This window comes from Larimichthys crocea, chromosome VI, assembly GCF_000972845.2.
Source record: "Larimichthys crocea isolate SSNF chromosome VI, L_crocea_2.0, whole genome shotgun sequence".
NCBI classification, from domain to species: domain Eukaryota; kingdom Metazoa; phylum Chordata; class Actinopteri; family Sciaenidae; genus Larimichthys; species Larimichthys crocea.
The window spans coordinates 10,501,320-10,514,033 of NC_040016.1; the positions used below are offsets into that span (position 1 = coordinate 10,501,320).

At 37.8% G+C, this 12,714-nt stretch overlaps 1 protein-coding gene across 1 annotated transcript in view; it reads right to left on the bottom strand.

Moving 5' to 3' along the window:
- Nucleotides 1-3,498: 3,498 nt before the first annotated feature.
- cacna2d3 (calcium channel, voltage dependent, alpha2/delta subunit 3) overlaps nt 3,499-12,714 on the bottom strand; it is a 31,799-nt gene continuing 22,583 nt past the window's right edge. The window contains exons 17-39 of the mRNA XM_027278921.1: nt 12,139-12,219; nt 11,965-12,039; nt 10,932-11,015; nt 10,576-10,647; nt 10,395-10,456; nt 10,217-10,284; nt 10,025-10,070; nt 9,814-9,911; nt 9,600-9,693; nt 9,071-9,166; nt 8,826-8,947; nt 8,087-8,164; nt 7,925-7,986; nt 7,790-7,834; nt 7,640-7,702; nt 6,540-6,610; nt 6,356-6,431; nt 6,061-6,101; nt 5,828-5,883; nt 5,565-5,682; nt 5,337-5,449; nt 5,158-5,240; nt 3,499-4,498 (exon numbers count right to left, since the gene is read on the bottom strand). Coding sequence (XP_027134722.1) covers nt 4,406-4,498; nt 5,158-5,240; nt 5,337-5,449; nt 5,565-5,682; nt 5,828-5,883; nt 6,061-6,101; nt 6,356-6,431; nt 6,540-6,610; nt 7,640-7,702; nt 7,790-7,834; nt 7,925-7,986; nt 8,087-8,164; nt 8,826-8,947; nt 9,071-9,166; nt 9,600-9,693; nt 9,814-9,911; nt 10,025-10,070; nt 10,217-10,284; nt 10,395-10,456; nt 10,576-10,647; nt 10,932-11,015; nt 11,965-12,039; nt 12,139-12,219 — 1,797 coding nt within the window. The 3' untranslated portion in view covers nt 3,499-4,405. The remainder of the gene's footprint in view (nt 4,499-5,157; nt 5,241-5,336; nt 5,450-5,564; nt 5,683-5,827; nt 5,884-6,060; nt 6,102-6,355; nt 6,432-6,539; nt 6,611-7,639; nt 7,703-7,789; nt 7,835-7,924; nt 7,987-8,086; nt 8,165-8,825; nt 8,948-9,070; nt 9,167-9,599; nt 9,694-9,813; nt 9,912-10,024; nt 10,071-10,216; nt 10,285-10,394; nt 10,457-10,575; nt 10,648-10,931; nt 11,016-11,964; nt 12,040-12,138; nt 12,220-12,714) is intronic.

A 12,714-nucleotide genomic window follows, 5' to 3' on the forward strand; every position in this document is an offset into this window, starting at 1 on the left:
GATGAGTTAGAAAACATTTTACTTAAGCATAGAGTAAGTTACATCCTGTGCATGAATTTATAATTTTGTTAGATTATTTAAACAATCTTACATAAAATATTACATATTTTATATGTTCTTAAGTGGGGTCGAGGAAGAGCTGTAATGGTCCAACACTATAAATTACAGAGCTTTTTCCTTTTTATGATGTGGATTTCACCAAAATCTCCTCGAGATTTGTCAGCCTCAAAGATAGGCATTTTTCTCCTTACAGATTTAGATGGTGAATTTGTAAGTATTTATAAAAGTCCTGTTTCGGAATTTCATATTCTGACCTTAGGTCTGCAATAGACTTGAGTGTATTCTCGGGAAACAAATGTTGGAATTGATGTATGCCATTTTCTCTCCACTTTGCAAACAAAGAACTACCAGTAGATGGTGGCAGATCCGGGTTTAGGGATAAGGGGGAAAGCCTGGAGATCTTGCCAAAATTCCCACAAAACTTATTTATATCTTGCCAAGCCCGAAGAGTGTTGTAGACTACATATGTTTTTGTTATTTGATGTAGTGCATTTATATTCTTAATGAATGGTAGCAAGGTTGTAGAAATAGGAGTACAAAGTTCTATGGCTACTTTCTATCACCAATGCTTTCCTAACATCAGTGAAACCAGCATCAGGTCATTTAGTTTTTTATATTTCACTTTCATTTGTTGATATACAGTACACACTATGTAATAGTGCAAAACACTGAATATGTTGGATAAATATATGAATATGTTTGGAAGAAGTGATTGTGCTGAATGTCAGTCAAAGTACATACTGTATTGTTGCCGATTGGTTACTCTGATAGTGATAGACGCTATGGTACAGTTGTTTATGCGTATGTAAAATTAGCACATAAGAACAGTGTGCTGCTTATAACGTGATATGTTTTTTTTTTTCAAGAAACAGATCAGACCTCTATAAATCCAGGGTCTGCTGATAAAATAACAGGTACTATAGACTAAAAGTTCAAAATCAAAATGCTCACATGCATTGATGTGAATGGTTTAAAAAACATTTGTGTCCGTGCACTTCCTAGGTTCAACTGTTAGTACGCTGAGCACTAAAGACGGAGACACCCCTCTGAAAACAGCTTCAGGTGAGTATATGTGACTCCTCACACATACAGTACTGCATATTCTGATATTAACTTAAAATTTAGCTTGAGAAGGTTTAAATTACAGAAATTTGTCAAATGTTAGATGTGATGTGATTTGTGCGAAATGTGAAGAAATACTTTAGATTGAAAACAATTATTTTCTAAAACAATTAATTAACTCTAATTTACTCTGTGACAAAACAATACTTTATTTTTCCATTTTATATATATTACGCTAGTATTGGTGGTTGAAATCTTGTAATTTTGCACAGTACATCTCTTACAGTATTTGTTGCTTCATAAACTGACACATGTTAATGGCTTCTGTTATTTTACAGCAGAAATTAAGATCTGGAAATTTGTAGCACTTGTGGCTGGTTGTGGAGTAACTGTGGGTATCATCGTGATGGCTTCAACAATCCAATGTAACAAACTTAACAAAAGACAAGCTGGTGAGAACTTTGTAATTTGCAACTTTGGCAATATAACATGTGTACTGTAAGTTCTCGAAGTTTCATTTTCACCATCAGTGCACCTTAACATTTATTCTGTTCACTAGAAAGACACAAGCAACAAAAAAAGACACTTCTTCAGTCAGAGACACAAAGAAATGTCCATTTATAGCAAATAGCGGTCTATCAGTCAGTCAATCGATTATGTTTAACTTTCACACATAAACATACAGTACAGGTACAATCGTAGTATTTCCCTAATCTCCTACGATTTGTTTAGGATTGTGCTTTCTGAGGGATCTCTCAAAAAATCCAACAGCATTAAATCTGTAATACATCATTATTATAGATTAGAATCCTCACTGCAAGATGATGAGATGGCACTTGATCAGTTTGTGTTGTGCTTTTGTTTATAATGGGCTGGGTGGAGGGCTGGGGGTTAGGTCTGACTGAGAATAACAGTGGAGAGTGGCAATCCGCTATTGTAGATTACTGTCTGAAATACACTGTAAACACTATTGTTCATTTGGGTTAAGATGGGCCCCATACACACACTTTTTCAGTTGAATAGAGTTCTGAAATAACTATTGTGGAAATGACCTGTTTGCTAAAAACAAACATACAAGATGTGCATCTCTAACTGTAAGTAAACCACGTGTGTGGGAGACGTGCCAAGACAAAAATAACCTGTTTTGCTAGTGTCTAACAGTGTTTTTTTCAGATGTGAGCAAAGATGAACTGAAATGTAATGAAATGTAATGCTGCCCAAGATACACACAGTCATGACAGCATCATCGCCGCCAAATTCTTGTATCTAATCTGTTGGAGAGAAGCTGTGGATTCTTTTTTACAGACTTTGTGATAAAACAGAAACGATCATCTTACTGCGCGTGTCTTTCTCAGTCGTAGATCCCGTGGAAATGCACGAACAGGAGCCTCAAGATGAGGATGTAAGTCTGGCATGACATAAAATATTATATATTTGTCATATACATTTGTAGATGCTACAGTTGGTTTCTTTCTTTCCACAGGATGAGGAATGGAATTTGTATGAATCCATCTGTGAAGAGCCAGCTCAATTTGCCCTAAATCACTTATACGCTACTGTCCAGAAGTAATGCTGAAGTTTAAAGTTGACCCTTTCTAATTTAGTCTTGATTTGTATCAGAACTTAGATTAAACCAAACTTTTAACAAAGTTTTCCAATTTTAAAGCAATATTGCGTAACTTTTCTAAGGCGTCAGTACAATTTTGATGCTGCACTGACTTGCAACAGGATGAAGTTTCCTCTGCCATTTCCACTTTTTTACTATGTAACCCATAATCCCATATCACACTATATAACTTTGGGCTCCAAGTAAGTATGTAGCACATTAACACACTGCAATGTAACCAGGCAAGGCACACCAGAAGTGAAGAGACCAAAAAGGGCAAAGCTAAGAAGAGAAAGAGCAGGAATGGCTTTGGGTTGTTGGGGAAGAGTTCCATTAAATAAAAGGATGCCGAGCTGGGCTTCTTGCTGTTTTACAGGTAAACAATATTAGCTGACTGTTATGTCTTGTGTTGTTGCACTTGCTTGTTTGGCTTGACAACAAATGTAATAACTAATGTGTCCATATCTACAACAGCATGTAATTAGTGAATTAAACTCACTAGAGGTGTGCTAAAACACAAAAAACAACAACAAACAGTGCATAATGTTATTTTAAAGTTGTGGTTTATGACATACAAAGCACAGCATGGGTTCCAACCTGCATCTTTTTACTTTCTTTTTCTCATATATAACTATGCAAAGTTATTCTTTTTGTCATATATATATATATATTTTTTTGTTTTATAATGTGTTTTCTGTTAAATCAGATTTTCTTGACATATACACACACACACACACATTTACATTAGTCTCACTTGCCACACACACACTTGACAAAATAACACAAGGGGTAAATGACGGAAGAAAAATATTTTTGTATTTATTCATCAGCTTTCTTAAACATGTGGTTAAGAGTATGTGGTCACTTTGACAAATTATGACTGTATATATCAATGTATCATTCTGTGATCTTCATCATGCATCTTTAGCTTTTCTGAAATGTCTTCTGCTTTAAAACACGGAGAACCTGGCAGAATAAAGCAAGATTGAATGCTCTGTTGTCTCTCAGGTTTTTTTTTTTTTTTTTGTTTTGTTTTTTACATGATCCATATTCTTACTGACATCAAAAAGAATTTAGTTACAAAATAAACTTAAAGTATATGTAGAAAGAAAACTACGGCACTGTCCATTGTTTTCAGCAATTAATTGCCAAAAATATAGAGCGTTCGGGATTTTTCACATACAAGAAAAGTGCATTTTAACATTCTGCAGACTTTTACATTAGCCTTCATTTTTTTCTTACCAATAAAGAAACAAACATATTTGATGTCTTACTATCATCCTTTGAATGAACGACTTGTTTTTTTCTCTGACAATACCTGTACTCCTACTGCACACTTCTGTTTTTACAGTTCACATACTGAATTTCTTTCTCTTATTTAATTTCAGCACACATTCAGGACAATATGGCAAACTGTCTGTGGCGTGATCTGCAATGCTCTGAACAAAGTCACAAGCACTCTCGTTATTCTCATTTTGCTGCACCACGTCATTTATGTTTTCTGGATTAATGGATGTGAGTCTCAGTGCTACAGATAAAGATTTTTTTTCTTAGTAGAGCGCTGTCTGTTGCAGAGGCATGAGCAAATTCATTTCTGATTGGCCGTGTTCTCTATGTGTTTATAAGCATCTTCTTGTTGATTTAGTCCTTACTGATCTCCAGTTCTGCTGCTAATGGTCACCTGCTGATGGTTGCTGCTATCAGAGGGAGCAGAGCTGCTGTTAGAGTACTGGAAAGGCGTGTTGCTGAACCACACTCCATGGCATTTTCCTGCAGAAGACACAGACAATCAGTGTATGATATTAAATATTAACAGGGTGGTTATATTCTTGTTTCATCTGGAAACACAATAGTGGATGCTAATAGGTATGAAAAGGTGTGTTGTTGAGCAAGTTTTGTCTTATTCTCATAGTTTTTGACATCATTTTGGATTGATCATGGTAACACAGAAAAGTGGCTAATGATACTGGGAGCTCATCAGCATCAGAGGGGGCAAGCAGGCCAGAAGTTTAACCACATGATCAAAATCACTTTATTTCAAAGAAAAAATGGTTAATAACCCCTCATTACACAGAAACACATTCACCTTCTAATGGTTTAATTAAAATCAATATGACCATCTCACGACTCACAGTATTCCCATATCTCAGCAACTATAAGTACAGTCATATTATTACCAAGAATGGTGGTCAAACTAATTAAGACTTAATAAGACTGAAGGTGAAATAAACTTATAAATTATTGTGTAATGATCATGCAGAAATCATCTTTAATGGAGTATTTATTAGGATGTTTGTTTATAGTTTCATTAGAGTTGTCCAAGGATACAAAACATCTCCGCTCCAGTATCGACTTGACTGTATAAGTTAGTTAGTATATAAGTTAGTATAGGTAGACACACATTTGGATGCAAACACACAATCTCATACCTCCGGATGGAAAGGATGACATGATTCAGGCTTCTTTCTGTCCTTCTGAAACTTCAGTCTGTCACATTTTAGTGACTCGTTGTGTTCAAAGGCGTCAAGGATGTAAATACATAATGAGTTCAGAACATACACAAAAAAATGCCACATATCATAACACCTGTTTCATCAAGAAAGGATATACATGATCTCAATGGGATCCATGGTTACTGGAGGAGCACTGCTGCAGTCACACTTATTGTCCACAACAACCATGAAGAGGTTGCTGCTGGGAATCTGCTGTATGACAAAAGATCTGCAGCCCAAACAGAGACAGAGACTGGAATTAAAATGTTAAAAACAGACTGAACATCTATGGTTTAATATGGAGAGATATTGTCAGCAATGGGGGTGATGGCCTGAAGCAGTACCTGACACAGCCCTCACAGTCAATGTTGCCTGTGGTTTCTTTGATGGTGCGTTCAGAGACGAAGGCAGGATATTCTGTGTCACACGGCACCATCATGGTTTTACCCCGAGATCTCTGAGCTGAACGTGACAGAAAGGAAGTTTAACAGAGCCACAGAAGGTGACAAAACCACAGATGAACAGGGAAGGTTTTTCATTCTCATACTCTCTCACACATGCACCTCTCGTTCTCACACACAAACCTATAAATATCAACCACAGTTACCTTTAACCGAAAGGTCGATATTCCACCAGCTGTACAGGTTAAACTCTAACAGAAAACTTGAGAGAAAAATCATATTAAAAACAAATGTTTGAGTTAACACTAATTACACTAACATAAATAAACATTAAGAAACTTTTTTTGCTATAATATATATCATAAAGATTCACCACACCACATGTGGACATCGTATCTTGCAGGGTGTATAACACTAAATGTTTTTGAGTTGTTCTTACATGACAAGTTCAGTCAGGAGCCACTTAACAACAGTGAAGGGCTGAAAAAGAGAGAAAGTAGTAGTGCAAAAATGAAATAACATTTTTTTAAGAATTTATTTTGAGTCAGCTCTACAGTACACTGATGATACATGAGTGTGAAAACCACAAACCCTGAGATAGGAATCGAAGTCTGTGCTAATTATTTTAACTTACTGCATACAGGATGTACAGTAGTGTACCACAGATTGAAATGACTGCGTCTCACGTCTCTATCTTTAAATTTACCAGACGATGTGCTGTATTTCATACTCACATCTGATAAAGTGCGTGCACTATCACTGCTCCCAGCATACTCTTTGCAAAGGGCCTGGTAGTCATACAGTGTGATCCTGCAACACACACAAACAGAGCAGATGACATGTACAATAACACCCTTTTAAGGTCACATTTAATGCATCAATGCAGGGTTCAGATGTATGTTATATCGTATCTCAGACCTTTTAAAGGAGCCCATTTGGAGAAGTTTATTCATAACAGCACCCTCCACCTGTCCAAAGAAGAGCCCTGTCTGAGAGAGAAGATATGTTAAAGCACACAGGGACATCTCTTAACATAAACATTTTGTTTAATGTAATCTTTCCAGTTTACAGATTTCAGAGACAATAAGATAAAGAATGGAGCCAAGGTGCAGCTTATTGACAGGAATCGACCGATGCAGTGGTTGAAGACGTATTTACTTAAGTAAAAGTACAAATACCACTCTGTGAAAATATAAAAGTCCTGCGTTCTAAACCTTACTTAAGTAAAAGTATGTGAGTCTTATCAGCAACATGCTTTCCTATTGTATATGATGTTTTTGGATCATTTATGTTGCATTTTACTGCTGTAGATGTTTAAGGTTGAGCTCATTTCAACTACTTTATATACTGTCCGGTAGTTTAATCTACAGCAATGCGTCATGTTCTATAAGAACATCATATGTTTCTAGCACTGCTGTCCTGTGAGAACCATGTCATCTCTAATAACAACTTTGTGACAATGCATTTTTCAGGTAACTAAATTACCACATCTGGAGATACATGGACAGAAAACTCCAGCTGTCAGACAATTTTAATTGAATGAAAAGTAAAATATGTCCGTCTGAAATGTAATGGAGTAGAAGTGAGTAAAGAGCTGCATAAAATGGAAATAGTAAGTACCTTGAATTTGAACTTGACAGTACTTGAGTAAATTTACTTACATTACATTCCACCATAGACACTGGATAGACACCTAACAGGGTGTTACAGTTTCCAAATCATGCCAAGTAATTTGTAAATCTGGTATTAAAGGCTGCTGTTAAGGTACAGAACATGTTTTGTGTTTATCTGTAAAGTCACATGACTATGATTTTACAGGATTACTTCCTATGACGCAAACAGCGTACAGTATGTCCACTTATATGATCTGATTTAAACACGCGCATGCTCTGCAGTGCAAAATACAAAGTAGCCTTTTATTGCCATTATTTATCTATAATATTCATGGATAACTGAAGCAGTTATGCTTATTTTGCACATTGCTGTAAACATGTATACACAAACATGCCACACAGTACCTGAGATTGCTCCTCTGTGACAAGAATGAAGCCATTGTTATCAATGAGATAACAGTTAATGTCCTGTCAGAAGAGTGAATAAAAGATTATGTTCATAAAATAACCGTAAAAAACCAAAACCAAAAGTCAGACTTATGTGACTGTACTTACGTCGTTATCACAGCTGATACTACACTTTCCGTCCAGAGCTGTACACTGAGCACAAAACAAAACTAGTTTAGTTTCACATCTTGTCATCAGCTCATTTTATTGTAAAACATGTTGCAGTGTTTGCTGTGAAGTTACCTGTCTGCAGGCAGTCCAGAACTTCCTCTGAAAGAACTCAAGCTTCATCTGGATCCCAACAGCTGAGCACAAAACCAAGCACATAAGACACAGTGCAATATATCTAAAAAATAAGTATTAACATGAAGATAATGATATAAAAGATAGTTTAGTTGCTGTTACCTGCAACAATTGGAGACTTTCTGTCATCAAGGAGCTGAATTGCTGTGCTGGCCAAAACCACGCTCTTATTTTCTAGAGCTAGAGAGGCGGAGCAGAGAATAAACTACAAGTCAATTGTTCAGGTTACACGTTCTTGTCACTAGATGGTGCCCTTTACTCAGCAGCCTCAATCAGCAGGCACAAAAGAAACCGCAGTACTAGTCCATTACTTTACAGTAATGGAGTCCCGTCAGAGCTTTTTTCCACAGCCAGATGACTCTAATAATTCTGAGATCGCTGCTGTGATTGGACATTTAAGGTTATGATGGCAAAGCCTGAGTGGATGCAGTCATCGTTAACAAAGGAAAGGTGGTAAATGTCCTGCTGAATTCTCCCGCCTCTGGCCAGCAGACTGTACGTGAGCCACATTAACTGCAGAAAAGCTGTGAGGGAGGTGAGATGCGCTGCACATCCTATCAGTGGAAACCAGTAAAAGTCACAATCCATAACAGAAAGAGGGGCATAGAAAAAGACTGATCAAGATGTTAAAATGCCGAATGATGAAGGCAACCAAATGAATTTCCAAGAAGTACCTTATATAATTCTGCACTTAACAATTGAACGTCTATTGAGAGAGACCTGTATAATGTACAGTGCAGATAATTCAACAGCAATAGACTAATGTTGTTTTGTGCAGGCTCAGGTGAACTTGCTGCATACTTGAGCTGCTATTTCTTATCTCTAGTTTTGTTCTGCATACCTGTGCTGAAGGGAATGGAGTAGACAAATGTGCCGGGGACCTGCTCTGCCGCTCTCTTGTACCACAGAGGGAAGTGATCAGCATTAAACACTCCTTCCTTGTCCTCCGCTGTCAGAAAATCTCTGGAGAAGCACACACACAATGACGCTGAGGTGAGGAGCAAAGGATCAGATTCATCAAGCACAATCACTGCTCATCTCACAGTGTAAGTAATGATCAGTGAAATGTTGAGCAGTGGCACTCACTGATTGGAGAGTTGATCGGCGGGTACAAACAAGTTGGTTCTTGACAGGCCAGTGCGTGTACCCAGGAAAGCAATCTCCACTCCTTTGTCTGAGTTCCTGGTGCATTGGTATAACACAGGGCAGTGGCACGTAAACACATCTGTGCATCCTTCCAGCCACATGTAATTTAGGTTTTTCTTTCAAATGTATGATATAGGACATATATAAATGTATTTATGTGGTATGACCAGGTTGCTGCTCATTAAACTGAATGGTGGTGGTGTGTAAGTGTAAGTATGGTGTTGGATCTCTTTCAGATGTATTAATTCATATCTTAATTTCTTTATTAAAGGATTCATAACTAAACAATAATCAATAGATCCATCAAAAATTACATGCATTTTAGGAACTCAAAGCATGACATTAAAACTGGATTCAGAGTGCTCAAAGTCTTAAAATAGCATTCCCATGTTTACATGTGGATTAAAACTGATTAATTGCTATGAATGTTATTCCTGTACATGCTGGTTATGAAAAAAAATGTTCTTACTCTGATTTGTTGAGAGCCAGTCCAGTCCAGTAGGCCTCCAGTGGAGCAGTGACCACAGCATCAAATAACACCTCCTGGATCAGCTCTCTGTCACCTGCACAATGTTGCAGAACATTTTAAAGACCTGATGAACAAATACAAATCTTTTTGACCCAAAACAACATTCTCTTTTGTAAGAATCTCCTTGTAGTCTAATGTTATGTGTCACTGTTACATTTGAGGTGTTGTCTGCGGCCCGTCATGAAGAGCTTGATCGCTTGAATCTGGGTCAGGTGACGGTGCTCGTGCTGCTCCTCTGTGTTGCAGTAAGTCCTGTTGTCCAAACAGAGGGACACTGTTACATCACAGGCCTCAACATCCCCAATGAACACAGAGGGATAACCTACATAATGCTTGAATGCCCACTTCCATAACCCCAGCTTTACCATTCATCTGCCAGGGCGACATCTGGCTGTTCCAGATCACGGAGCCCTGAAAAACACAAGTCAGTTACGCTTCAGCAATGCCGGCCTGGGACTGATACAATGCCTCCCCAAACAGGCAGGTCAGAGTGACATGCATCTCAGTCTATCCAGGCTTTTGTTAATAGAGTAGATGACAGAGTTGAAGTGGCATACCGGCTTCAACTGACACATTTCCTCTGAAGAAGTATTTTCCATGACCTCTGGAGAGAGCCACTCCGACACTGGAGGCAAAAGCAAAGACAACCAAACAGTGAGTCAACATTTAACTGTAACCGAGACATAAACTTGACAGAAAGTCGTTTCAGGAATGTAATAAAACTTTTTCGTCCACCTGAATGGTGTCCCTTTGATGTCAGTGTAGTAATAGTCATTGTGCATCTTCAGGACACGTCTCTAAAAGAGAAGAATAAGAAGTGAAGTGCAGATGAGATTGCCTCCTTTAGTCTAGAGACAAGACAAGGAACAACCTGATCTGATAGAAAGACACTAAACATCTTTATCTGCAGCCTCACCCCTCTATCCACTGTCTTCTTCACCTCCATAGAGAAAGTCCCTGTCCTCCTATTCACCATAGCGTTGCGCAGCTAAAAGATAAAGCACACAAAGAGGCACATACAGCAGAGAAGTCGAGGCTGGGTCATTGATCCAGCAGCCTGAGGCTACAATTTTATTGGGAAATTGAACAGTCGTACCTTGATAAGTAAATTTTAAATTATATAAAATTTAGGAGAACATTCAATCCAGTAACAATGTAAAATGAAATCATTGTATGAGTTGCAAAGTACAGCTAGTACATCTAGTGTTTCACTGCAAACAATGTATCTGCATTGACATTAACATTTTTTTTTTTTAGGAGTTTAACACGTACAGCATCGTCTTTGTCCTCCCACTCCACCTCAGAGAGATCCACGCTGCTGTAGTTGGGCTTTCTCCTCTTCTGACCGTCCTGATACTGCACACAGGAACACAAGATACACCGTTTAATGATCCTTTTTGTGTAGAGATGGTTTACTTTGACTAAACGTTTATCCACAGCATAAATATGTCTGCTAATCTAGCCTGACCCAACTGTGAAATCTGCATGTGATGCACAATTTTATAGCCTCATTTATAAGCCTAATATTACAGAAATTAATATGTGTAGAAAAGCCTCTCTGCAATGTGTCTTTTGTGTTTCAGTGATGAAATGAAGACTTGCTGTATGCCCTTATTTATCAAGCCTTGTTTTGGAGGTTTTGCTGTGTAATTATTTAACAAATCGTCTGTGAAATTAACACTGTCAGGTAAATTAAAAAATAATTAATATGATTGATAGGATATCCACGCTTAAACAAGTCAACATCAATACATTAAAGTGTACATGTCAAACTCTGCTACTATATGTCGCCTGGTCCACAAGAAACAAGAAAGTCATTGACTACAACCACAGCACAATTTTAGCCACAAAGAGACACTCACAAAAATAACCAACACAGACTAACACACACTCACATACAGAGTTGCACAGAGAGGAATAGCACTAACACTGGCACACACAGATCCACTAGCACAGCCATAGTTCCTGAGGAACCAGCGGTCCCAGGGTGAGTGGCTGTGGTCTCTGCCAGCGAGTGTTAAGTTACCTCTGGGAAATCTCAGGCCAGCCAGCCCTATGAATGGCCTTTATCCCTGCATGCATACATCAAAGGAAAAGGTTGGGATTACAGACTATACGAGCCCATTTAGCCTCCTAACCAGATAACACATTTGTCTCTGTGTGCACTTGTTAATGGAGGCGTTCAGTTCATCATTTCGGTTATGCATACAATAGCATGGACAAAACAAAAAGAAAAAACAGGGTAAAGTCAGGGAATGTTGTGAGACTGTTGAGGTGTAAATGTAATGTTAAGAAAGTGGATTACCAAAGGTCTGAGGTCCGGGTGTGTCAGGATGTAGCCGTTGTTTGTGATAGCAAATGCGTACCCATGGATTCCTAACTAGAGACACACAATCAGACCATGAGGAAGACATTTAAAAAAACGCACATTACTACATGCATTTATGCAAAGCAAAAGTACAAGAACAGCTGATTGTACCATATGTTTGGGGATGAGCTTCATCAGCTCCTGCAGAGGGATGTCTGTTCCAACGACGCCCAACAGAATACCCTGGTTCTTCTGCATGAAAAGATTCAAAACACACATACACAACTTTAGATGAAAACTGCATGAATATTCAGGCACTATTCCTTTACTTAAAGGAGCAGTGTGCAGTAGTTGCAGGTTGCATTAGAAGTAAAAGTCTTAGAGTACAGATTCATTATTATGATTGTACATAAAGTATAAAAACTAAAACTAAAACACAAATGCCCAGTCACTAATACTTTTATTAAACATGACATGATTAGATCAATGTGTAAGCAGAAGCGTATTGTTGTAGCTGATCGAGTCAAATTCCCAAACTAAGAGTTAGATACCAAGATAATTCTGAAGCATGATATAATTCATGACAATTAGTGATATAATTAATCTGATAAGAAAATATAAAAGTTGTGCTGCACAAGTGTATCGTTTTCATTCTATTCATATATTGGACTTTTCTTTAACCTTTGTGTTTTGTGAAATATTATTTTTTTCAAGGAGCCACAAATAGACACAGCGATCTCTAGCCAA